The sequence below is a fragment of the Lygodium microphyllum genome, chromosome 5 (assembly GCF_053477565.2).
Source record: "Lygodium microphyllum isolate KBCC chromosome 5, Lygodium_microphyllum_v1.1.10, whole genome shotgun sequence".
In the NCBI taxonomy this organism is placed as follows: domain Eukaryota; kingdom Viridiplantae; phylum Streptophyta; class Polypodiopsida; order Schizaeales; family Lygodiaceae; genus Lygodium; species Lygodium microphyllum.
Window position 1 is genome coordinate 167,901,071 of NC_141139.1, and position 27,724 is coordinate 167,928,794.

Consider the following 27,724-nt stretch of genomic DNA (forward strand, 5'->3'; position numbering starts at 1 on the left):
CATGTAGCAATTGGTACAATAGGTTCATCAACAATTGCTCAGCATGCCATATCAATACAAGGCTTTTCCCCTAACGATTAATGACAACTGCACAGATATTTGTAAAAAGATAAAGAATTCTCACACGTTACAATTCCGGTCCACATTTATCGACCACTGCTTCCCATGCATTGTCACTATGAAGCAAGTGTTTCCCTCCTTTGTTATTTCATGCTTTATATCATCTATTGAAACTTTGCAAGAGAGGGTATGAGTAAAACCTCAGCTCATTGCTTAGCTTCCTATGTTCCATCTAAGGGCAATGTGCATATCTATTGTATGTGTGAAAGTGTGCCTAAAGATGAACTCGTGATGGTGCAAATGGCAGGCATGTTGGCTAGTTGCTTAATGCATATTTTAAATGTGAGGGTCCAAGCAGAAATATTGGCTCTTGTTTCTTAGCTGCTTCTTGAGCAAATTTTTCATGGTGTTAAAATAGATTCAACTAGAACTGGTGGATTCGGCATCTCCTTCTGTCTGCTCATTTCATAATGCAAGCTCAGCATGCTTGATGATAAATATGCATTTACCCTTCTACTTTATACAATGATTATGAAGTTCGTTGGTACCCCTGATGAATAACATGGTCTAGAGGAGATTCTGACCTACAAATACCTCTGCACATACATATCACCATTTATTTCTCTTGGGTGCACCGGAGGCATCCAAAGCGTCTGCACATACATATCACCATTTATTTCCCTCGGATGCACAGGAGTTCTCCAAAACACAATGTTGGCCATGATAACATATTTTGACGGATTGACAAACAAATACCTCTGCACATACATATCACCATTTATTTCCCTCGGATGCACAGGAGTTCTCCAAAACACAATGTTGGCCATGATAACATATTTTGAGGGATGGAGACTGGGCATGACCACACAGTTTGAGGGATGGAGTTCAAGATACATGATTCTGACTGTTGGCACACATAAGCTGAAAAAAATCCAAACATGCATCTATCATAACTATTACGTAGAGCACTAAAACTGGTTCTGCAAGGAACATTGAACAGGTTTACTTCGCATACATGAAACAGTAGGCTATTTTTAAAGCTCTATTACATTCCAGTTGATAACATCATTCTGTAAAACCACCCAAAATCTTACTGCTAGAGCTCACTCCAAACAAACCCTAGAACTAGTCTTACAACATCTATACAAAGATCATCCTGGCGTTAAGTGAGAATCGTAAGCTCTTCTGGCTATACAAAAGAAGTAAAAGTTTTATTTTGAGAGTACTTGCAATGACTACTAATTGCAATTTCAGAGTCTCTCCAGAAAAAATTTGAATGTAGTTCCTCACTAATCTGTCTATCATTCGGAGACCGCATTCCACGTCATTCACACATTAAGCTTGAACCTCGCAACAGGTCATGTTATCCTTCCACATGCAAGATCTCTCCTCGTCTTTCACTCCACTGAACTCTCACAACTTATGGGGAAACCACAAAAACCTTATAAACCAGCGCTTCTATGAGAGCACAACAGTCATAAACACCTGGGAAGAGCTCCCAAAGACATGGAAAGAATCTACAAAACCATATCCACTAAGAAACTAGTGCATAAAATTTTTCTCTGATTGTTAAACTAATTATCAAGAATCCCCATACCATTGCTTCAGGAAACAAAGACCAGACATCTTCAAGATGTGAATTACAATGGAATACACATGCTTCCCAGTGTCCCACAGACGGCTAGTCATTCTTTGGAAAGACTCTGCGAACTGACAATTCTATTTCACCTCGAGGTACTAAAACCAGGTCCATCTGTTCTTGAACCCATATCTTGACTGTCTTATCATTTTCAAGAGCTCCTGATGCTATCTTGTTCTCAGTTGGATGACATGAGACTGACAGCACAGTGTCAGTATGACCCTCCAGCTTTTGAACTATGTTTCTTGATTGAAGATCCCACAGATATATGCAGCAATCTTCTGAACCACTCACTATATATTTTCCATTGGTTACAGAGAAGGTAGAGAACATGCAATATTTCTTGTTGACATGTCCCGTGTAGGTCTTCAAAAACTTTCCTGTGCTATAATTCCAGAGTCGCTGCAAACACCAGTGCAATGAAGCAATCAATCTTAGTCACTCTATTTTCAAAGGATCAGCAAGATGGAATCTTAAACATAGTCAAAGAAAAACAAACAACAGATTCAGTCTGAATAATAAGCCAGATGGACTGGATTTCATCAAGCATGATGAAAACATTAATTCACATTACTTGAAGCATTAACCATATCAACAAAAAAGAGAAATACTTTCACTTAGCAGGAGACTTCTCATTACTTGAAAGCCAGCATACCTGCCTGGACTCTATTAAAAAATCCCCTTTCTAACAAAGTATCCCAAGGCAATGCACAGAAGTAGCAATGTTAAGGGATTCCCAAAACAAAAGATATACAATAAAGAGAAGTCCATTACAAGGCACGAGTGAACAACCAATCAGGAAGTCTATAGTGTCAACCCATGTGTGCTTGATAGTGAAAGAAAGTGTCAGAATCTGGAATTCTAAGAAAAGCTTCTCTCATAATCTCCAAACCACCCAACGTCCTCTTCCTTCTCCCACGAAGAGTGTGGACAATCTCCATCCAAATCTTGCAGAAAATCTCTATTGCGGATATGTCCAATAAATCTATAGCACTATAAACACCCCAAAGAATGTAGTATGCTCAACAATTATAATCTTCGTTTGTTTTCAAAACTTAATATTTCAAGAAATGGAGAAAACAAATACTTAAAATTTGAATATGACAATTATTCAGAAAATTACAGCCTTGGAAACATAAAAGTAGTGGAGACAATATTAAGGGTTGAAGATGCGCATGTGCTTGCCTTGTGTAGAAGGGATGTATTTCTACTCAACCCAAGTTCTTTAGGGAACAACTAGATTACAATCAACCAAACAACGAGGAGTCCTCACTCTCATAAGATCATGTAAAGATGTGCATGCACAAACGCATTACTTAGCATGCAATAAAAACAACTTATTTATTTACAAGACGAGAATAGAAAGAGGAAAAATCAGCCTTTCTCCATTGATGAGTAGCAATACATCGATATGGCTTTGCTTCTTGTTCTTAAAATGGAGAAAGAGCTCAAGGAGGAGTTATAATGGGTTTACAAGTCTATTATCTTGTAAACCAACAACGAAAGAAGAGGGAATATAGAGGTACTCCATGATGGAGTGGAAGATGATGATGGAAATGGATGAGGGCCAACATTGAAGGTGTAAGGTCATTGTGTACCCACGGATCAGTTGTATCGAGAGATATCATTGAAATACAAACATTTGTAACCAATTTCTTCCATACACATCAATAATATAAAGAAATACGAACGGGTCCCCAAGCTTTGGAACCAACACATGTCACGTGTGATACAACAGCACTCTAGATCCAGTTGTGTGTGGATTTTTCTTGTTGAATTTGTGAGAGTGTGCAATGGAAGAGGAAACATGGACAAAGACAAAGAAGGAAAGAGAAATGTTAGCAATCATGTTTGTCATACTTTGTCATCACCTGCTTGTGAGCCTCAATTTAAGTCAAATGGGGACATTAGAAACTCTTAACATGCCTAACATGTGTTTTGACAAAGAAGACGACTCATTTTAGAGCATGCATTTCTCACTTTAGTCAAGGCCTTGGTGTGTTCACACTAGCTAATTTGTTTATCAGCTTGTTTGCTGTTGATCAACCCAAATGCGGTGGTCTAAATGTAGTGAAGATTCAATGTTTGGCAGCAGAAATGGCGGAGAGAGAGTGTGTGTATGTGTGTGAGCAATAGCAAAAGAGAGTGAGATGCACGATCTGTGGGTACAAAAGAGTTGTACCACTCTTTAGGTTTTTTTTATAGTTATATATAAAGAACTAAAGTACAAATGCTAAGGGTGTGCTCACACCCGAGAATGTATAAAAGGCACAATGGCCCTTTATTCCCAACAACCTCCCACCTAAAGAAAGTGTGCCTAAAGGTTGAGAAAAAGAATCAGCTAAGTCTAAGTAAATACAAAGCTGAAATACATAACTATCCAACCCCCATCATTTGTTGGCAATGAGCAAACCGCTCTGTTGGAAGACCCTTCGTGAGAAGATTTGCAAGATTATCACCTATATGTACCTTGACAAGCTCAATGCTTTTGTTGTCAAGTACATCCTTAATAAAGTGATACTTCACCTATATGTGCTTCGTCTTTGCATGAAAGGCACGATTTCGTGCTAGCATGATAGCACTCTAAATATCACAATGGAGAACAGGAGTCTCAATGATGCAAAGCTCTCCCACGAGGTGTGAAAGCCATAAAGCCTCTTTATATGCCTCAGTGGCAGCCACATGCTTCACCTCTGTAGTAGACAATGCAACACACTTTTGTAGCCTAGAGATCCAAGAAATTGCTCCCTCTGTGAAGGTGAATACATACCCTGAAGTAGACTTCCTACAATCAGCATGACAACATAGTTTGCATCCGTAAAGCCAACAACACATGCCTTTTGCTTTCCAAAGCGGTTGCACAAATCATTTGTGCCCTTAGGATATCTCATGATACCTTTCATTGCTTCCCAATACTTTCTACCAAGATGTGCTATCTACTTGCTAACCACTCCCACCACAGATGCTATGTCAAAACGTGTAGCAACCATAGCATACATCAAGCTATCCACAATTGAAGCATATGGAATCTTGGCCATTTCAGCCTTTTCATCATCTGATGTAGGGCTGTCCTCTACACTGAGGTCCTTCTTGGATTTGTTGTCCTCCTCCTTCTTTTGGTCCTTCCCCTTCTTCTGAGAGGCTTCGCCAACCAATGCCTCTGATTTGGAAGCATTCTGTCCCTTCAATTGTTCTTCCTGCTCCAAGACCATAGGAACCAACTCTTCCCACCGAAGAGTCGACTCCCGCCTTGATGCAATAAGAGCAGAATAAAAAGTACCAAATTGTGGCAGCAACTGGGATAGTAAAGTGATCACCATGTCTTTGGAGGAAATAGGCTTCCCCGCATTTTGAACCTGCATCTGAAGCTGCCGAAGCTTGTTGATGTGTTCCCGAAGCGAAGAAGACTTATTCACGGACGAAGTCCGCATCTGCATCTCCAAAGAAACCCTATTCATCAGGGTCATCCAGTTGTACATCTGGTTGAGCTCCAGCCATATCTCACGAGCCACCGTCAAGTGCTCGATGTGAGCTATCACGGCTGTGGTGCAAGACAGAAACAGAAAAGATCGAATCCTGGCATTCAGTTTGTCCCAATGAGACTGGGCCTTGGTCAACTCTGCACGAGCATCCGAAGAGAGTTTGGACTCATCCCTCACCGAGGGCCTGTTAATCTCCTCCATCACCAGTTCCGCCAAATCATAAGACTCCAAAATGGCCAACATCATCACCCGCCAGATGCGGTAATTGTCACCATCAAGCTTTTGATCTGATGGAAGAGTTGGTAGGACAGGCACCTTCCTGTCCATGATCGCCTAGAACTCCAAATCAATCTCTGCAGACATGTTAACCTGCAATACCTGCACAAACGCAAAATCAGCCCCCTCTAACTGTGAAAATGCAGCCTTCTAGGGCTGGTTCCTCCGCTACCCAAACCTTCTTCACCCGCCGGAGGCGATGAAAAGGTCATAAGGAGATATCCAAATGGCAGCTATAAGCTCGGTGGCATGGATGGGAAGGTTCACAAGACAAGGGTAAATGGATGGCGATTGAAGCCTTATTTTCAAAGAAATATGAACACTTTGGAGCAGTCATTCAATGAAGAGCCACCAATGAGGGGGTGCAGTCCTCCTTTCTCTATTGGACCATCATTATCAAGCTAGAGGCATGAATACCTCTAGCCTAAGGGGAGGGCTAATGATCCGGGTTTTTTACAACCCGGATTATTACCACAAAATTTGGCCAAAGCCCCTATCAAGAGCTTACCATATCACTTTGGGTTTACTCTTCAAGCACTAGGTATACTACATTGAAGGCCTCAAACGCAGCCTTCCTTCCCTTCGAACAGCAATAACCTACATCAAGTTCACCGATTAGACTCCTTTCCCACACGCCCACGCTCGCTTCAGCCTTGATCTGATGCACAGCCCCCCCGCTCACCCTCGAATGCTGGAAACACAGCCTTGTGTCACGCTAAAATCTCCTCTTTAGATAGGTTCAGCCCTCAGTCAATCCATCTTCACCGCTCTGATACCATGTCAGAGTGCAACGATGCGGAAGCGTAGGACAGACTAAGAGAGAGTGAACACAGAGAGAAGAGAGAGAGGGAAAAGGAGACACTGTAAATGCAGAAAATCTGCGGTGTAATATGCTGTATAAGATTGCAGAAATACACAAGGGGACAGAGGAAATATCTACGTATGTATCCAACTTGATGACCTCGATCTCCATCAGCCCGAGCACAGTCTGTCTCAGCCAACAAATCTCAAGATCAGAATCTGAAAAGATAAATGCTGAAGTGTGCCACAAGACCGGCTACAAATAGCCGAAAATAGGAAATTCCCAACACCAAGTCGGCTGCTGCAGAAAAACTGACAGACTGCACAGAACTGCAATCCAACTATACCTGTGCCACGTGGTACCTATCTACCCTACTAACGTGACATCCTACCGTACTGTGTTGACGTGTCTGCCTGCTGCTGTACTCTGCTGACGTGGCACTACAATCCGACTGTCCAAGAAATGGCTGTCTAACACATGATTGATGAAGAATTTAAGGCTACGTTCTTGCTTTGCACTCTGCCAAAAAGTTGGGATACATTTAGGATTGCTATGAGTAATTCTAATGCGATCCTTTTGTAAGCTGATGTAGAGAGTACTCTACTAATGGAAGAAATGAATCGGCAAAACAATGCATTCAGTAAGTCTTCCACTGCTTCACATACTAGGGACACATCATAGCAGAAAGGCAAATCTGATAGCAAGGGACGCAGTAAATCGCGTGGTAAGGATATTAAATGCCATCATTGTGGCAAGAAGGGTCACTATAAACGTGACTACTACAAATGGAAGAAAGAGAAAGGAAAGGGCAAGAAGACAGATAATAGCAAGGAAGAGAAAAAAGAGAGTCAACCTAAGAAGAGCAGTGTCGAAATTGAAGAGGTGAATGTAGTCACTCATGACAATGACAGTGGGAATGGCATACTCTTTGTCTCTTCACACTTTAGTACACATGCTTTACTTGCAAATACGGATGATGACATGCATACTTGGATTCTAGATTCAAGTGCTTCCTTTCACGTCACCCCTCATCGTGAATGGTTTTCTGACTATACAGGGGGTCGACATGGTGTTGTCCATCTTGGGGACAATTATGCATGTGACATTGCAAGTATTGGAAGTGTGCAGTTGCAGTTTCAGCATGGTTCTGTCTTCACACTTCAGCATGTACGGCATGTACGTCAGCTCAAGAAGAGCTTGATTAGCACAGGCCAGCTAGATGACGATGGATTTCATACCACCTTTGGCGATGGAAAATGGAAGATCTATAAGGGATCTAGAGTGATTGCTAGAGGTTGTAAAAGTAATACCTTGTATCCTCTCCATGTATCTAGTAAGCGTGACCATGTGGTTCCCGTATGACGAGTAGCCAAGGGTTTCTTTATGGCATGGCCGGTTGGGACACATGAGTCAAGCTGGAATGAAAGTGCTTCTTGTTTGGATTACTTGCCTTGTCTTCGTTATGCTGATTTTGAGCATTGTGATCATTGTGTTTATAGTAAACATGCACAAACGTCTCGTAAGAAGTCTCTTTTGCTTAAATCTTCTCTAGAGTTAGTACATTCCGATGTATATCAAATGCCAAGGTTATCTTTAGGGGGGAAGAAATACTTTGTCACCTTTATCGATGATGCTACACGGAAGGTATGGGTTTACCTTATTCGTAGCAAGGACAAAGTACTTGACAAGTTTAAAAAATTCTTGGCATTGGTTGAAAATCAAACTGATAAGACACTTAAGTCTCTTCGCTCTGACAAGGCTGGGGAATATGTGCCCAAGCCTTTCAGGCATTCTGTGACAGCAAAGGGATAAAGAGGGAGCTCACTACCCCTCATAATCCACCCCAAAATGGAGTTGCACAACGTATGAATCGGACCATACAAGATAAGGTCCGTACGATGCTATCTCATGCTACATTACCCCATGGTTTTTAGGCAGAGACTGTTATAACAGCCGCACACTTGATTAATCAGTCACCAAACAGGCCTTTGTTTGGGGAGGGGAGGAGTTCCCCAAGAAGCGAGGTCGGGCAAGCCATCTTCGTATGCACACTTGAAAGTGTTTGGTTGCGAAGCATTTGTGCACATACGTAAGGAAGAACGCAACAAACTTGAGTCAAAGTCCTGTAAATGTATTTTCCTAGAATATGGTGATGAAGGTAAAATGAGGTATAGATTATGGGATCCCAAGAAAAGAAAAGTAGTACGCAGCAATGATGTTATCTTCCGGGAAGATCACTTGCACAAACAGCCCGAAAAAACAGAGGAAGTTTGTAGAGATGTATTCCGGGAAGAAACACCTTTTGGACAATAAAATGTGCCCCCTGTACAGCAGCAAATACCTGCTATAAATAAACCTACAAATGCAAAAAGATAATGCTGGAAATGATCAGCCAACCATATTGCCCATAATGATGAGCCACTGGATGTGCAGGAACAGCTAGGACAGCAAGCTGAAAATGAAAATTTGCAGGCTCAACAGCCAACAAACAATGATCATTGGGTTAGGAGATCGTTTAGGGCTACTAGACAACCTGATAGATTCATTCCTGGTGCAAACAATGTGGCTGATTATGTCATGTTGACAGACTGTGGCGAACCGTCTTGCTTCAAAGAAGCAATGGACAAACAAGACAGCAAGAAATGGTATAAAGCCATGTTTTCAGAGATGGAATCTCTTGAGAAAAATGGCACTTGGGAAGTGGTGCAATTGCCTAAAGGGCAAAAAACCCTTCCGTGCAAATGGGTTTACAAGATGAAGGTCACTTCTAATTCCTTGCCAAAATACAAAGCAAGATTGGTTACAAAGGGGTACAAGCAGGAACATGGAGTTGACTTTGATGAGATCTTCTCCCCTGTAGCGAAGATGACTTCATTGAGAACCATTTTGGGCTTGGTTGCAGCTGAAGATATGGAGCTCATACAAATGGATGTAAAGACTGCATTCTTACAAGGTGATCTGCATGAAGACATATATGCAGCAACCTAAAGGGTTTGTGGTAAAAGGGAAAGAGAAGATGGTGTATGTAAACTCAAAAAGAGTTTGTATGGACTGAAACAAGCACCAAGAGAATGGTATCATAAATTTGATACATTTATGCAATCTCAAGGTTTTCATAGAAGTCAAGTGGGTCACTACTTGTACACCAAGAAGGCAGCAGATGGCAACCTAATTATCTTAGTTCTATATGTTGATGACATGATGATTGCTAGTAGGGATACTCATGCCTTGGACTCACTGAAGCGAAGTCTTCATGGCAGCTTTGACATGAAGAATCTTAGTGATGCAAATCACATTCTTGGCATGTGAATACTCAGAGATAAGTCAAAAGGATTACTCTATCTATCTCAACAGAGTATATCTCCAAGGTTTTGCAGCGTTTCAATATGGAGAGGGAGAAAACAATTGGGGTTCCATTGCCTCCATATGTGAAACTCAGTGCAGAGGACATCCCTACATCTAATGATGAGAAGACTGAAATGGCCAAGATACCATATGCTTCAGCTCTTGGCAGTTTGATGTATGCTCTGGTTGCTACACGTCCTGACATTGCCTTTGCACTAGGAGTGATTAGTAGATACATGGCAAACCCTGGTAAAAAGCATTGGGAAGCACTGAAAGATATTATGAGATACCTCAAAGGCACAAAGGATTTGTGCATCTGCTTTGGAAAGCAAAAGGCATCTGTCGTTGGCTTTATGGATGTAGACTATGCTGGTCATGCGGACAGCAAAAAATCTACTTCTAGATATGTGTTTACCTTTACAAAAGAAGCAGTCTCTTGGATCTCCAGGCTACAAAAGTGTGTTGCATTATCTACTACAAAGGCAGAGTATGTGACTGCCACCACTGAGGCATGCAAGGAGGCTTTATGGCTTTCACATCTGGTGGGAGAGCTTGACATTACACAGTTACCTGTTCTCCATTGTGATAGTCAGAGTGCTATCATGTTAGGACAGAATCCCGTCTTTCATGCAAAGACTAAGCACATGCAGGTGAAGTATCACTTCATTAGAGATGTACTTTACAACAAGAGCATTGAGCTTGTCAAAGTGCATATAGATGATAATCCTGCAAATTTTCTCACAAAGGGTCTTCCAGGTTTGCTCATTGCCTACAGATGATGGTAGTTGGATAGGTATATGTATTTCAGCTTTGTACATACCCAGACTTAGCTGATTCTTTTCTCCTCTTAAGACACGTTGCCTTTAGGTGGAAGGTTGTTGGGAATAAATGGCCATCGTGCCTTTTATATGTGTGCACGGATGTGAACACATCCTTAGCACATTTGTACTTTCATATATATCTATCTAAAACCTAAAGAGGTACACTAGGCATTGTACGCAAGAACATCGTGTCGTGCTCACTCTCACTCTCTACTGCTCTATACTCTCTCTGTGTGTTATCCGTCGTGTTTACTCTTGTCACAACTCTATAGAAACAGAATTTGTATCCTTTTTCATTAATTTGTCTATATAATGATTTATTAAATTTGTTTCCTTTGCACTAATTAGATATAAAGAAAAGTGCATTGGAGCTGGCCACTGATGAGTGGTCACAGGTTATGGTAGACCCACGCAGTGGGTTAGAGAAAAGATAGTTCACACTTCCATCTATATGGCCCGATTGGCCGCTTGTGACCAGAACTCACGCATATCAGGATTAGACTCGCACACAAAAAGGATTGATGCCTTGAAGTGTGGGCTAGATCCGCCAGAACAGACAGTTACAATCAATAAGATGGCATGATCATGAAATGCTTGTACAATGTGCATGTGTGGGCTGAAAGCTTGAAATGCACATTTCTTTGCATAAGAAAGTCACATGAAGATTCTGATACCGTTTTTGCGATGAACACGGAAAAAGCTTTCATATGATACCCATAGTGGGGGGTCTCTAAATTTTAGGAGCCTCGAATTAGCCTAAAAATGCTGGTCCTAAAAAATAGGGATGTCATTCTAAAAATAGTAAATTCTGTACTCTGACTGTGCTTACTAAATTTGGTTGTTTCTATTCTTGACAGTATTCTGCCCAAAAAGGAAGGCCATAGAGAAGAGACAAGTGTCAAGACACTTGTCACACAAGTTTCCAAGTGTCCCACCACTTGTCACATCTCATGACATGTAGCTGGACACTTGTCTTGTGCTACTCCACTTTCCCCTTTTGTATTAGCTCTTTCCTCTCCTATAAATAAGAGCTCGTTTTTCTTCATTCAACATCATTTTTCTTTGCTGTAAACTCATGTACAGCACCCACAGATAGCCAGAAACTGGCCCCATCCATCCCCATCATCATCCCCCACTTCTCCATTATCAAATTCCTCCATATTTCCTCTTCTATCACTGCTGTTTTACAAGACAGCAAGCCTGTAAATTCATTACAACACCTCCTTCTCGAGCTCTTTCTTCCATTTTAGCAACAAGAAGCAAGCCCTATCCATGTACTGCTGATCAACGATGGAGAAAGGCTGATTTTCCCTCTTTCTTCTCTCATACTGTAAAGAAATCAATTCTTAATAGATAATGCATGTGTGTTTGTACATCTTTGCATGATCTTGTGAGAGTGAGAATTACTTCTCCTCACTCTCAGGTTGATTGTAACTGAGCTCTTCCCTAAGGGACTTGGGTTGAGCAGAAATACATTCCTTCCCGGGGGGGGGGGATTGCCCATCTTCAACCCTCAATCTTGTCTCCGTTACTTTTACATTTTCATGGCTGTAATTTTGTGAGTAATTTTCATTTTCAGCTTTAAGTGTTCATTCTCTTTTATATTAAATCTCGAAAACAAGCGAATATCATAATTGTTAAGCGTACTACGTTGTTCGGAGCGTTTACAACTCTCAACTCCGCGCCAGGCTCCAACACAAAGTCCTTGACTAGTTTCCACATTTATGACCACCAAAAATCCCTTGAAACCTGTTCGTTGTCTTGTTAACCCCAAAATGCCCTGCTAAGGGAAGATCATGTCTCTTCTCGAGTATATCCATTTGCAAAGGACCAAGAGGAATGAAGAGAAAAACTTTAGAATAGAGCAGCCCATCAATATCCTAAAATCCCTTTGAGTTTGTTTGTGGCGTTGATGTAATTGCCTCCTTATGTCCTTGGCGAATGAATCTTTTGTCATTTCTTTCTTGACCTTTGATAAGAACCCAAAGTCTTCTGGGACTTTGCCGATAACTACTCTCAACTTCAATTGCTCAAGTTTCAAGATTACTGAATTCTATTGGTCATGGGCTTCATTCCCTTTTCTTTGTGCCAAGTAGGTGTTAGCAGATTAGTCAGCTCATGGTTGAGTCTGGACTTGTGGTTCAGTAGGCTGGCATCAGAGATTATTTAGGCATTTTATTTGCCATTGTTTATTGTGGATTGGCATTATTTGCAATCAGTCGGCAGGCATTTAATGCTCGTCGACCTATCATAATTTAGGCACTTATTTTGACCTATTTATTGACAGCCTCCCTCCACATTCATTCATCACTTGACAGTTTCAGGTGTAAATGCCTCCACAAGCGGTGACTCACATTGTACATGTACTGTCTCATGTCTTGGTACATGGATTCCATTTTCCAAGCATACATCTGAGTTCTCATCTATATTGTGTTATCTCTTCCTTTTCTTTTGTCTTGTGTTCAGCAGTTTATTTCAGCACGTATATATGCTTCCATTGCTGCACCACTTCTGACATGGTATCAAATTTCAGGATTTGTGTTTCTGCTGTGTTTTCCGGCTGATTTCAGGATTGTTTTCCCTCTTGCTGATCAAGCAGCTGCTATTCCAATCAGGCGACCAATTTTGCCTGCGTTTTTTGCCGACGTCAGCATCCATACAGCATGCGCATCCATTTCAGCTGAGTTTTGGTGTTTCTGCATCTTCTTCTGGCTGGGTGCTTCCATCCTCAAGCCGTTTTTGCTGTTTTTGGCAGTTTTTGACTCATTTTTTGACTTCTAACAGCAGCTGTTGTCTTATTTTGATCAGATTTTGGGTTATACTGCATGTGAACTCTTGCTTTTTGCAGTCTGTGCTCGTGGTTTGGCTATGTTGCCTCTCCCAATTCCTCCTTTTCTCTACTTCTTTTCTAAATCCTCTATAGATGGCTCCTCCATGCTCATCCATTGATGATACATTATATGGAGATTCAAGTGAGGCTTTCGCCGCTTCAGAGAGGGGTTTGAAGACAAAGAAGTCGAAGGCCCAGTGTTACCACTGTGGCACGAAAGGTCATTTAAGGAAGGACTGCAAAGAGTTAGAGGCTTCCAGGAAGAAAAAGGAGCAAAAGACAAAGCAGGATGTGGACTCCTCCAATGAGACATCATCTGCCTTAAATTCCGATTCCGCTCCTCTAGCCAAGGCGAAGTCCAAGGCACGGAAGGGATCCTCTTCTTCGGATCGTGGGAACGGCTTAGTGGCCCCTTCCTTAGCTGCTTTCTAGTGGTGGTGATGTGGACATCCCTCACGACTCCCGAGTGCCAAAGAGGGAGTGTGAGAGGGTGGTGAGATGGGGCAGTCGCGCCTCATCTATATTTCTATCAAATGCACACGATCTAGAGAGGGACATCCCTGACGCATCGCCTGAAGTTTGGTAGGTCCAAATCCTGGAGCTAGGATTTGTCAAAAGTGGTGCGACAATGGAAGCATAAATATGTGCTGAAATAAACTGCTGAACACAAGACAAAAGAAAAGAGAGAACACAATACAAATGAGAACTCAGATGTATACTCGAGAAATGGAATCCATATACCAAGACATGAGACAGTACAGATACAATGTGAGTCACCGGCTGTGGAGGCACTAGCACCTGCTCCCTCTCTCCAAGGACTGTCCAGTGATGAATGAATGAATAAGTGGAGGAGGGAGCCATGCAATATATAGGCCAAATAAATGCCTAAAATATGACTGGTTGGCCAGCATTAAATGCTGGCTGATTGGCTGCAAATAATGCCCAAACCATAATAAATAATGACAAATAAAATGCCTAAATAATCTATGTGCCCAACCTACTGAACCACAAGTCCAAACTCAACCATGAACTAACTAATCTGCTAACACCCTCTCTAAGATCATGGGTGATCTGATATAATACAATATACAATGATAAGGTCATATGTACATACAACAATGTCCACCAGAGTAGAACCATGGATACCCAAGTGGTGGCTGCGCAAGCCACCACCAAGGTGCCTTGGAGAGAACCTGATGTCGATGTCGATCGTACCAGCTCCTGAAGATAGAGAAGATCATAGCAGCTCTCAATGTCTGTCAACAATGCCCCTGATGTAGCATACGTGACCATCCTATCACCAATGCCGCAGTGCATAAATGGCCATGGATTCCCCGTCTTTGGCCAGACCCCCAAAGTGTCCCCTCATGTGAGCTCCAGACGAAAGCCACCCGCTCTCTGTCAATTAACCAGCCCATCATGAACCTGGATGTCAATCCCAGCTCCAAGATTTGTACCTGCCAGACTTCGGTTGATGCGTCAGGGATGTCCCTCTCTGGATCCTATGCATTTGTATAAAAATATAGATGAGGCGCGGCTGCCCTATCTCACCACCCTCTCACACTCTCTGGCACTGCAGAATCGTGAGGGATGACCTCATCACCACCACTAGAAAGCAGCCGAGGAAGGGGCCACTAAGCCCTTCCCTTGATCTGAAGAAGAGGATCCTGTCCGCGCCTTGGCTAGAGGATCCGAATCAAAATCTGAGGCAGATGATGACTCGTCGAAGGAGTCCACATCCCGCTTCATCGTCTGCTCCTTTTTCTTCCTGGAAGCTGCTAACTCGTTGCAATCCTTCCTTAAATGACCTTACTTGCCACAGTGGTAACACTGGGCCTTCGACTTCTTCGTCTCCGAACCCCTTTTTGAAGCTGCAAGAACCTCACATGAACGAACCTCCATATAGCATATCATCAGTGGATGCACATGGAGCAGCCATCTATAGAGGATTGAGAAGAGAAGTAGAGAAGAGAAGGTATTTGGAGAGGGAACACAGCCAAATCACGAGCACAGACTGCAAAAAACAAGAGTTCACATATAATATAAGCCAAAATCTGATCAAAAGAAGCCAAAATCTTCTGCACAAAGTCAAAAAATCAGTTCAAAACTGCTAGAAACAGCAAAAACGGCCTATTCTGCCAGTCGCCCAGCCCAAAAGAGTGCTGAAAACAGCAAAACGCAGGCTGCACATTGCATAAACAGGTGTAGGAAACTCTCGCCAGCAGCCTGATGATGAAAACACAGACTGTGTAGGGACCGGTTAGGCACGGAGATCGAGGCAAACAGACCTTACGCATAGTGAGAGAGATAGAGAGTGCGAGAGAGCAAAGTAGAGAGTGAACATGTTTTTTGATACGATGACGAGAGTACCTCTTTAGATTTTTAGATAGATATATGTATGAAAGTACAATGTGCTGAGGGTGTGTTCACACCCATGCATATATAAAAGGCACGATGGCCCTTTATTCCCAACAACTCTCCCACCTAAAGGCAATGTGCCTTAAGAGGAGAAAAGAATCAGCTAAGTCTAGGTATGTACAAAGCTGAAATAAATATATCTATCCAACTCCCATCATCTGTCAGCAATGAGCAAACCGCTCTGCTGAAAGACCCTTCGTGAGAAGGTCTGCAAGATTATCATCTGTATGCACTTTGACAAGCTCAATGCTCTTGCTGTCAAGTACATCTCTAATGAAGTGGTACTTCCATAGTGACAGGAAACGGCCGGAACGGCCCCCCGGCACGTGGAATCGCTGTCCCCGGAATGTATCCGTCATGGACCGCGTTTCCAAATGATGGAACGTTCCCTGTCCCGTTTCAGACAGGGAACCCTGCTGCGTTCCCTGTCTGAAACGGGACAGGGAACGCCACGTGGCAAAACTTACCTGCGCCCGGTCGCATCCTGCTCCCGCCTGCATCCTGCCCCCAGCCACCTTCATTCTCTTCCTTCTTCTTCTTTCTTCTCTTCCTTCTCTTCCCTCTCTTCCTTCTTCTTCTTTCTCTTCTTTCTCCTCCCACCTCCAACCTCTTCCTTCTTCTTCTTTCTCTTCTTTCTCTTTCTTCTCTTCCTTCTCTAGGTTTGGCGTTCCCGTTCCCACTTCATGAATTTTGATTTTTTAAATGTCGTTCCTGTTCCCACGTCCCCGTTCCCTAGGTTTGGCGTTCCCGTCCCCGTCCCCGTCTCCGTCCCCATTCCCCATTCCCGTTCTCCGTTTCATGTTTCTATGGGTACTTCACTTGTATGTGCTTTGTCTTTGCATGAAAGACAGGATTCCGTGCTAGCATGATAGCACTCTGACTATCACAATGGAGAACATGCGACTCTAAGATGCCAAGTTCTCCCACTAGACGTGAAAGCCATAAAGTCTCCTTGCATGCTTCAGTGGCAGCCACATACTTTGCCTCTGTAGTAGACAATGCAACACACTTTTGTAGCCTGGAGATCCAAGAGACTGCTCTTCCTGTGAAAGTAAATACATACCCAAAAGTGGACTTCCTACAGTCTGCATGACCAGCATAGTCTGCATCCGTAAAGCCAACAACAGATGCCTTCTGCTTTCCAAAGCAGATACACAACTCCTTTGTGCCTTTGAGGTATCTCATAATACCTTTCATTGCATCCCAATGCTTCTTGCCAGGGGTTGCCATGTATCTGCTAACCACTCCCAATGTAAAGGCGATGTCAGGACATGTAGCAACCATAGCATACATCAAACTGCCAACAACTGAAGCATATGGTATCTTGGCCATTTCAGCCTTCTCATCATCAGATGTAGGGCTGTCATCTGCACTGAGTTTCACACATGGAGGCAATGGAACCCCAATGGTTTCCCCTCCCTCCATATTGAAACGCTGCAAAACTTTGGAGATATACTCCTGCTGAGATAGATAGAGTAAGCCTTTCGATCTTTCTCTAAGTATTCGCATGTCAAGAATGTGATTTGCATCACTAAGATCCTTCATGTCAAAGCTGCCATGAAGACTTTGCTTCAATGAATCCAAGGCATGAGTATCCCTGCCAGCAATCGGCATGTCATCAACATACAAAACCAAGATAATCAAGCTGCCATCTGCTGCCTTCTTGGTGCACAAGCAATAATCCACTTGACTTCTATGAAAGCCTTGGGACTACATAAATGTATCAAACTTATAATACCATTCTCTTGGTGCTTGTTTCAACCCATACAAACTCCTTTGAGTTTACATACCATTTTTTCTTTCCCTTGTTCAACAAACCCTTCAGGCTGCTGCATATATATGTCTTCATACAGATCACCATGTAAAAATGCAGTCTTTACATCCATCTATATAAGCTCTGTTAAAGATGTAGGATCTAGAGCATGGCAAAGGCAGAAGCTATAGAGGATGGAAGATGAAGAGAGAACTCATGATGACATTGACAAAGAAGACAACTGTTATTACACAAGTGAATTAGGTTCCAAGATTGAGACTTGGACTCATAAAGACATTCTTGTGTAGTACTGACAATGACACAGACACTTGATAGAAAGAGACAAGTACTATTACATTATCATCATATTAAAGTGATAGTCAAGTACATCATTTTATAGGATTGCTTCGTAGCACACTACATCCACTGTGCCTATGGGATCTGTCTCTCTTCCTAGAATGAACTGCATCTCCCTAGCCTAGCTGTTCCATACAAAGGGGCATACATAGGGTGTGATTGGCAGATTCTCAACACCCCTCCTCAATCACGACCTGAAAGTACAAAGTGTATAGAGGCTTTAGTAAGAGCAACACCTCCGAAGTGTGGGCATACCACAAACATGGCAAAACACCAGAGGCTGCCGCAGAAAAGGCTAAGTGTGGGTATCATAAACATGGTGGACATCCAAAGGCTGTAACAGGGGCCTCAAAAAGTGTATAGAGGCTGTAGTACAAGGCTACATGAGGAGTTTTTACAAGCTTATGAAAGAAACATTAAGGCAGGTACAACGCTTTTAAAACAGAAAATGAGAGACAAGGACCGATAGGCCCTTGTGGTCTTTTTTAGCATCTGCTATTTCTTTGTCAGCATGGAAAATCTTCTTGTCTTTCTTCTCTTCTTCATGATCTTCTTGGTCTGCTCCTTTATTGACTTTGCTTGCAGCATTTTTGAGTTTGCTCTTCCAGTTGTTCCCCTCAAGCAAAGTGGTAGACATGTCTTCAAAATCTTCAAATGGATTCATTGATTTCTCTTTGGTGTGACAACTCCATTTCCTTCTGCAGGTAGAGTAAGAACATCTTCTATGTCATGTAAATAAGCAACATAAGTCATGTTACTCTTCATGAAGTGTTTCCACATAGAAATCTTCTTGATTGTCATTGATATGACCAAGAATCAGCTTCAAATCTAAGATAAATCAGTAAGAGTATTGTACTTAAGTGTATCAAAGGATACAAGAATAATAGTGTCAAATAACACTTGATAAGTATCAATAGATATTGTTCTTGATGAGCCTGATGTTGATGCTGGATCTTCTTGAACCTTCTTCTTGTTGATTTTGATGTTTTGATTTCTTGCTGAAGATTGAGTCTTGGAGCAAATCAGAGTAGCAAAGTTCAGTTGAGTGAGAAGAGTGAGAAGGATGAGTTGGAAAAGGAGCTTGATGTGGTTGTTGCTTGAGCTGCTTGATTTCTTCAACTCTTTCAAATCTTCCAAGCACAAATCTCCCCTCCTTGATGTGATTTGATGAACAAATCTTGCGGGTAAAACACTTGAATCCTTGCTTGAAACTTAGTTGGGAGCTTAAATCAAAGTGGCAAAATTTCAATGGAGTGAGAGGAGTGAGATGGAAGAGGAGTTTGAGCTTGATGTTGAATGCTTGGTCTTCCAATCTTCAAAAATATCCAAAGATCTCCAAGAACTTCTCCTCCTTGATGTGTGGCACTTGACTAAATCAGTGAATCTGGATGTCAATAGGGTGATCCAAGTAGCAGGAGTGAGAAAAAAAAGAAGTGGTTTATGAGCTTGAAGCTCAAAGGCTATGGAGTCCCTATTTAGGGTTCTGACAAACGACTGTTAAACCAACTCGTGCAGACGATCAGCGCAGCAATTCGAGGCAATACTTAGTGGGGAGAGAGCTTATGAGCCATCCTTGAATTGCCCTATGGTTGGAGAGAAGATCGCGGTCTATGCGCGCAAAGACAACAATACGACCTGATACAGGCGCAGAATTTCCAGCGAGCTCAAATTCACGCAATACTGGGCTCAATGATGAGTAATGTTGGACTGTGATGTACCAGGGAGCTTCGCCACGAGTAGAGGAATGTTTCTCCAAAAGGAATCGTGGGCTGAGATGACCTGTAGTGTGAGATCCAGGGGCTCAACCAGAGCTATGTGCTGTTTGGCTATGGCTGCCACAAGCTTGGCTGAAGATGAAGTTGAGAAAAGAAGTCATACACTGATCCTGAGCTAGATGTGAGCTGGGCAAAGATTGAGAAGAATCAAGAGAGGCTGGAGAAGCAATGCCATGTCAGACTAGGCTCTGATACCATGTTAAAGATGCGGGAGCTAGAGCATGGCAAAGGCGGAAGCTATGGAGGATGGAAGATGAAGAGAGAACTCATGATGACATTAACAAAGAAGACAACTGTTATTACACAAGTTCCAAGATTGAGACTTGGACTCATAAAGACATTCTTGTATAGTACTGACAATGACACACACACTTGATAGAAAGAGACAAGTACTATTGCATTATCATCATATCAAAGTGATAGTCAAGTACATCATTTTATAGGATTGCTTGGTAGCACACTACATCCACTGTGCCTGTGGGATCTGTCTCTCTTCCTAGAATGAATTGCATCTCCCTAGCCTGGCTGTTCCATACAAAGGGGCATATATAGGGTGTGATTGGCAGATTCTCAACAAGCTCCATATCCTCAACTGCAACCAAGCCCAAAATGGTTCTCAATGTAGTCATCTTGACTACAGGAGAGAAAATCTCATCAAAGTCAATTCCATGCTCCTACTTGTACCCCTTTGCAACCAATCTTGCTTTGTACTTTGGTGAGGAACCAAAAGTGACCTTCATTTTGCAAACCCATTTGCATGGAAGGGTTTTCTGCCCTTTGCGCAACTGCACGAAGTCCCAAGTGCCATTTTTTTCAAGAGATTCCATCTCTAACAGCATGGCTTTATACCATTTCTTGTTGTCCTGTCTGTCCATTGCTTCCTTGAAGCAAGACGGTTCACCACAGTCTGTCAACATGACATACTCAGCCACATTAATTGCACCAGGAACAAATCTGTCAGGTTATCTAGTAGCCCTAGACGATCTCCTAACCCAATGGTCATTGTTTGCTGGCGTTCCTGCAAATTTCCATTTTCAGCATGCTGTCCTGGCATTTCAGCCTGCAAATTAGCATTAACAGCTTGCAGGCCTGGCTGTTCCTGCACATGTAAAGGCTCATTTTCATGGGCAATAGCTGGCTGATCTTTTCCAGCATCATTTCCTGCATTTACAGGTTCATTTACGACAGGTATTTGCTGCTGTACAGCATGCACATTTTGCTGTCCAAAAGGTATTTCTTCCCGGAATACAACCCTACGGACCTTCTCAATTTTCTCGAGCTGTTTGTGCATGCGATCTTCCTAGAAGATAACGTCATTGCTGCATACTACTTTCCTTTTCTCGGGATCCCACAATTTATACCCCATTTCACCCTCGTCACCATATCCTAGGAAAATGCATTTACAGGACTTTGGCTCAAGTTTGCTGCGTTTTTCATTACGAATGTGCACAAAAGCCTCGCAGCCAAACACTTTCAGATAAGCATATGAAGGTGGCTTGCCCGACCATGCTTCTTAGGGAACTCCCCCCCCCCCCAAAGACCTGTTCGGTGACCAATTAATTAAGTGAACGGCTGTCATAACAACCTCTGCCCAAAAACCATGGGGTAATGCAACATGAGACAGCATCGTACGGACCTTATCATGTATGGTCCGATTCATACGCTCTGCAACTCGATTTTGGGGCGGATTATGAGGGGCAGTGAGCTCCCTCTTTATCCCTTTGCTGTCACAAAATGCCTGAAAGGCCTGGGACACATATTCCCCACCATTGTCAGAGCGAGGACACTTAAGTGTCTTATCTGTCTAATTTTCAGCCAATGCCAAGAATTTTTTAAACTTGTCAAGCACTTCATCCTTGCTACGAATAGGGTAAACCCATACTTTCCGTGTAGCATCATCGACAAAGGTGACAAAATATTTCTTTCCCCCTAAAGATAATCCTAGCATTTGACATACATCCGAATGTACTAACTCTAGAGGAAGATTTCAAAGAGACTTTTTGTGAGACGTTTGTGCATGTTTGCCATAAATGCAATGATCACAATGCTCAAAATCAGCATAACGAAGACAAGGCAAGTAACCCAAACGAGAAAGCACTTTCATTCCAGTTTGACTCGTGTGTCCCAACCAGCCATGCCACAAAAAAACACTTGGCTGCTCGGTCACGACAACAACATGGTCACGCACACTAGATACATGAAGTGGATACAACGTATCACTCTTGCAACCTTTGGCAATAACCCTAGATCCCTTACAGATCTCCCATTTTCCATCACCAAAGGTGGTATGAAAACCATCATCATCTAGCTGCCCTGTGCTAATCAAGCTCTTCTTGAGCTGAGGTACATGCCATTCATGCTGAAGTGTAAAGACAGAGTCATGCTGAAACTGTAACTGCACACAGCCAATACTTGCAATCTCACGTGCATAGTTGTCCCCAAGATGGACAACACCATGTCGACCCCCTGTATAGGCGGAAAACCACTCACGATGAGGGGTGACATGAAAGGAAGCACCGGAATCAAGAATCCAGGTATGCATGTCATCATCTGTATCTGCAAGTAGAGCATGTGCACAAAAATGTGAAGAGACAAAGAATACATCACTCCCACTGTCACTGTCATGAGTGACTACATTCACCTCTTCAATTTTTACACTGCTCTTCTTAGGCTGACTGTCCTTCTTCTCTTCCTTGCAATCATCTGTCTTCTTGTCTTTTCCATTCTCTTTCTTCCATTTGTAGTAGTCACATTTAAAGTGACCCTTCTTGCTACAATGATGATATTCAACATCTTTGCCACGTAATTTATTGCGTCCCTTGCCATCATATTTGCCCTTTTGCTGTGATCTGCCCCTAGTATGCAAAGCACTCGAGGACTTACTCGATGCATTGTTCTGCCGATTCATCTCTTCCATAAGTAGAGCACTCTCTACATCCGCATACAAAAGGATCACATTAGAATTGCTCATAGCAGTCCTGAATGTATCCCAACTCTCTGGTAGAGTGCAAAGCAAGAAAGTAGCCTTAAATTCCTCATCAATCATGAACTTCAAGGCAACCAGCTGGCTGAAAATGGAGTTAAACTCACTCAAGTGAGTAGACATTGCTGTACCTTCTTTCATATGCAAATCCATAAGCTTTTTCAGCCAATACAATTTGCTTGCAGCACTCTTCTGTGCATACAGTTCTTCCAGTCTAGTCCATATAGCATATGCAAAATCCAAACCTTCAATGTTGAAGAGCAAGGCATCAGAAATCGATAGCTCTATGGTTGAGCGTGCAAGCTCATTCAACTCATCCCAATCATCCTGATCCATGTCCGCAAGCTTTGCCCCTTTAGTTTTGATCAGCTTTGCCTGCTTCTTTTGTAACAAGATATTGTAACACTATTTTTGCCACTCTGCAAAATTATGTGCGCCTTCAAGCTTCTTTATATGCATCGAATTACCACTGTCATTGCTGCCAGCCATGGTTTTCAGCCCAAATGTGACCAAAAAACCAGCAAATCCAGGCCCAAACTGTCACCCAAGTGACCAAGGTACAAACAAGTACCAATCAGCAATAAATGACCACGCAGAAGTACAGATTTCAGATCTGTAATTAAGTTTTCAGAAGCACCAAACCAAGTGCTACAGCATTATCCAACTGATTACAGCTGTTCCAAAGGGCATGTGCATCACATTACATGAGAAATCCCAAAATTTCAGCTGCAATTTCTATTGTACATGTACCCACAGGCATAAAATTCAACGCGAACGGTCAAAAGCCCCAAAATTTTGTGCTCAAAGCGTCAAACACACATCTGCATTTCCTCTGTCATGCATAGGACTGTCCAATTTTGCCAAAATAAAGCAATTTCAGCAAAACCCCCAAATTTTACCAAGTGTTGATGTCCAAATTGAGCGGAATTCAACCTGCATGTACATAAAATGACCAAATGCTGCACAAATTTTGCCCAAATTGCACGCGGTCCAATTTCCTCAATGTCGAGAAATTGGATTAATTTCAGCCCAATTTGTGCATGTACATGATAAGCCCCAAATGTCGCGGACAACAAATTCCTGCAATTTTTGAGACAAATTGTCTTATCTTGCATCAGAATCCCCAAATCCGGGAAAAGCCCCAAATTTTCGAGCCAAGAATACACAGATTTCAATGAAATTGACTCATCCAAAAAAAAAAAATCTCACTTGCATTTGAGAATCCCCAAAAAAATTTCTAAGGCCTGCGCATTCAATGTCTGCAATTTTTGGTCCAAAGAACACTGCAATGTGTGTCGGGCACAAATTTGGGAAAACCCCCAAATTTCAAGACACAGATTTGCACTCTGTACTTGTAGGTGTGAACATCCGGCAAAGAGGGTAAAAAAAAGAAGTAAATCAAAAAAAATAGGCCATTGACTTGCTGCCCGTCGTTCGTGCAGCCCAGTCGTCTATCCCCGTTGCGTGCGAGCCTGCTGTCGTGTCGCACAGCAGTCGCCTCCAGTCGTCCGAGCTTCACGCCTACTGTCCCATCACATGGTCGCCCGTCAGCGCATCCGTGCAGCCTGCTAGTCGTTCGTCAGATATAGCAATTGTCCGTGAGCCTAGTCCGTCATGATTGATGCTGCCCTTCGAACTTCTACACCAATTGACTACTACTGCTGTGACCTTAATGTCACATTAAATATCACTTTAATGTCACATTAAAGTGATATTTAATGTGACATTAAGGTCACAACTGCCCTTCACGCTTCTACACCAGTCGACTATCTCCTTTGCTCACAAGCATGCCTGCTTGTGACAACTCCTGCTCGTCGAGTCCACTTGGGACTCCTACAACACCTGAGCCGTCTCTTGCTAGCTCTAACACCAGTTTGTAGGGACCGGTTAGGCACGGAGATCGAGGCAGACAGACCTTACGCGCAATGAGAGAGGCAGAGAGAGTGAGAGAGAGCAGAGTAGAGAGTGAACACGTCTTTCGATACAATGACAAGAGTACCACTTTAGGTTTTTAGATAGATATATGTATGAAAGTACAATGTGCTAAGGGTGTGTTCACACCCGTGCACATGTAAAAGGCACGATGGCCCTTTATTCCCAACAGGCTGAAACAGATTCACAAGCTGTATGGATGCTGATGTCAGAGAAAAACGCAGGCAAAACTAGTCGCCTAATGAGAGCAGCAGCTGCCTAATCAGCAAGAGGGAAAATAGTCCTGAAATCAGTGATAAAACACAACAAAAACACAAATCCTAAAAACTGATACCATGTCAGATGTCACAAGACTGTGACAACTATTACCTTTTTGCTGATTTCTTTATTACTACTTTATTTGGTTTTTCTTTTTGGAAGGATCCCTCTTGAAATCTAAACGCCTGAGTTGCATGGCTAGAATGTGAAACCAACAGGAATGTCTAGTGAGTCAAGACTGGACAGTTAAGGTCCAGTACAAGTCAAGAAGAGACTGATGGCACTGTAGATTGACAAGCCTGGAAGAGACTTGTGAAAGTGTATATGGACAAGTGTGTTGAAGAACTAGCCTGAAAGAGACTAGTTCAAAGTGAAGATGGACAAATCTCCAAAAGATTAGTCCATGTGGGATCATCAATGGAAATTCACTTTCAATTGAGCTACATTGCAAATTTGGATGTAGCCATAGTCTGCAATGATGGTCAGAAGACTAGTGGGGATGCAATGGAAGCAACTCATAAAATTTAGGGAGTTACTATTTTTGGACCCCAGAATCTGTTCGAGTCATTATCCTCGTTTTTGCACGAGCATTAATCCTCCGGTCTGTGCCGAGGTCAAATTTTGCACCGAGCATGGAGAATTTTAGACCGGAAGGCTAGAACAGGAAACACCTTCCATTGCTGCCATTTGGCACAAATTTGTGCACTTTCCTCTTTAAAGAGGGGTTGGCGTGTAGTTTCTTGGGCCTTTGGGGGCTCATTTGAAGAGGAGGAACAGTTGCTGATGGAGAATTATTGAGAGCTTGCCTACCTTGTCTATGATGCACCGAGGGTTGAGCTTGCTCCCTACTCTCTCTCTCTCTCTCTCTCTCTCTCTCCCTGACAGTTATGGTTATGCCCCAATCAAGGGCCTTTCTTCTGATTCATGTACAGTTGTGTGGGAATATGTTGTTTTTGCATGAGGCAAGAGCCTCCTTTCTCCAGGAACAGGAGCAGTTGTTTGCTGCCCCCAAGCAAGAACAGGTGAGGGTGGTAACCTCACCAAGCAAGTGTCCGAAACAGCACTAAATCAGTACTGATTCTAGACTGTTCAAAGGTTATTTTAGAGCCCAATTGATGTCAGAATCAAGGGGCACTTGGTTCAGATGTTGGGGCACTTGGTCCAGGATAAGGGTAAGCATGCTGCAGATTCAGTGGAAACACCAAGGCAGCTTGCGGAGTCAATGGAGACTCCAAGATTGGTTCCGACTGTCCAGGAACAGGTGGCAGAAACGCTAGTTACACAAGCATTGCCAGTTCAGTTCGCCACTTTACAGCAGCCAAATGTTGGATTAAATGGACAGGGAAACAGTTTTCAGGCTTTACCACAGGTTTTCCCACTGACCTCTGTACATCCTGGGTACTTTGGAGGTGGATCTATATTTCAGAGTATGGCTGGTTATGCGCCTGGAAACCAGATATATGTACCAGGAACAGTGTTTGGGGGTACACAGGGTTTTATGCCAAACCCCATGTACGGTAATATAGGCATGCAACCTGGATTTCAGGGAGTTCAGGGCAGTTTTGGCATGCCGCAGGGCACTTTTGGTATGGCTGGTTATCAAAATCAGCAAGCAAGTATTGTGTCTACAAGCCCTGTAGTCAGTGGTCCGGCAACTTCCATGCCACCTGTTAGTGTTCCTATGTTACAGGCATATCCTACGGACCCTTTGATGGCTCATGAGAAGCCAAAGCCATACAAGGAAGGTGGTGCAGCCGTACAGTTTGACATCTTTCGAGGATTTGAAGATAGGACTAAGGCTCTCTCTTTCTTACAGCAGTTTGATGCTGCATTTGCAGCAGGGAACTTTACAGGGCCTTCTAAGGTCCGGAAAGCTGCCACCTTTCTTAAGGACAATGCTAGTCAGTGGTAGAGTACACTGTTGATGCAAGGACAGGCTCCTGCCACTTGGACTTACTTTAAGCAAGTATTTGCTTCTGCTTGGTTGACCAATGAATTTGAGATCGATGTTATGTCAGCTTGGCACAATTTGGATGCATCTAGATGCAAGGATCTGGAAAACTATAACAAGAAGTTTTGGGAGGCTTTACTTCCAGTCACTTCTTACAGGGTTGTGCCATTGACCGAGCAGATAGAGAAATATTGCTACGGGCTGCCCAAGGAACTCCGGAATTATTGTACAAAGACAAAGGTCACCACTTTGACTCAGTTAATTGAGAATGCCAGCACAGGAAATGCATTATTGTTGGGACAGTCAAGTGGTTTTGGGGGCAGCATTAAACACGACAAACCTGAGAAATTTTCAGCAAAGAAGCCATTTGGTAAACAGGTTTCTCAGATTTCTCAAAGCACAGGTAAATCTTGGCAGTTCAAGAAGAAGCTAGCCAAGTTCTTTGGACAGCAGTCAAAGGACCAGAAGAAACCTTTTGTGCGCAAGTCTCTTGAAGAGAGAAAGACTTTAATGGTTGAGAGGAAGTGCTTTATCTGTGAGCAGACTGGTCATATTGCGTCTAATTGTCCGGACAAGAATAAGAGACCAGCTGATGATGATAAAGAGGACAGGAAAGGAAAGAAGCCCAAACCTTCAGCAGGTTTAGTGCCAGATATGCTGGGAGACAAGCCACACTCGGATGCTAATGAGCTTTGCAGAGCTTGGGGTAAAGTTAGGGATCAACATGTACTCATTTTCTTTGATCCTGGAGCTAAGGCAAACTTTATCTCACCAGAGTTGGCTTCTACTTTGGGCATCAGAGCAGATGAGATGGGCTACACAGCAGAGGCAGGGTTGGCATGTCCTGGCCACTCAGAGTCTGTGACACCCATTCTTGGAAAGCCGTCTTCACATACAGTCTTATGTTGATGCAGAAGAATTTTATATCATGCCACTTGAAGGCTGTGATGTCTTGTTGGGAATGCCATGGATGTTCAGAAAGCATGGTGTGTTGGATGCCTTTAACAAGACACTGACTTTGGAACATAGGGGAAAGACTCAT

At 42.8% G+C, this 27,724-nt stretch overlaps 1 protein-coding gene across 1 annotated transcript in view; it reads right to left on the bottom strand.

Moving 5' to 3' along the window:
• Positions 1-1,551: 1,551 nt before the first annotated feature.
• The window catches only part of LOC148036664 (uncharacterized), a 37,045-nt gene continuing 10,872 nt past the window's right edge, over positions 1,552-27,724 (bottom strand). The window contains exon 3 of the mRNA XM_087678704.1: positions 1,552-2,101. Coding sequence (XP_087534830.1) covers positions 1,742-2,101 — 360 coding nt within the window. The 3' untranslated portion in view covers positions 1,552-1,741. The remainder of the gene's footprint in view (positions 2,102-27,724) is intronic.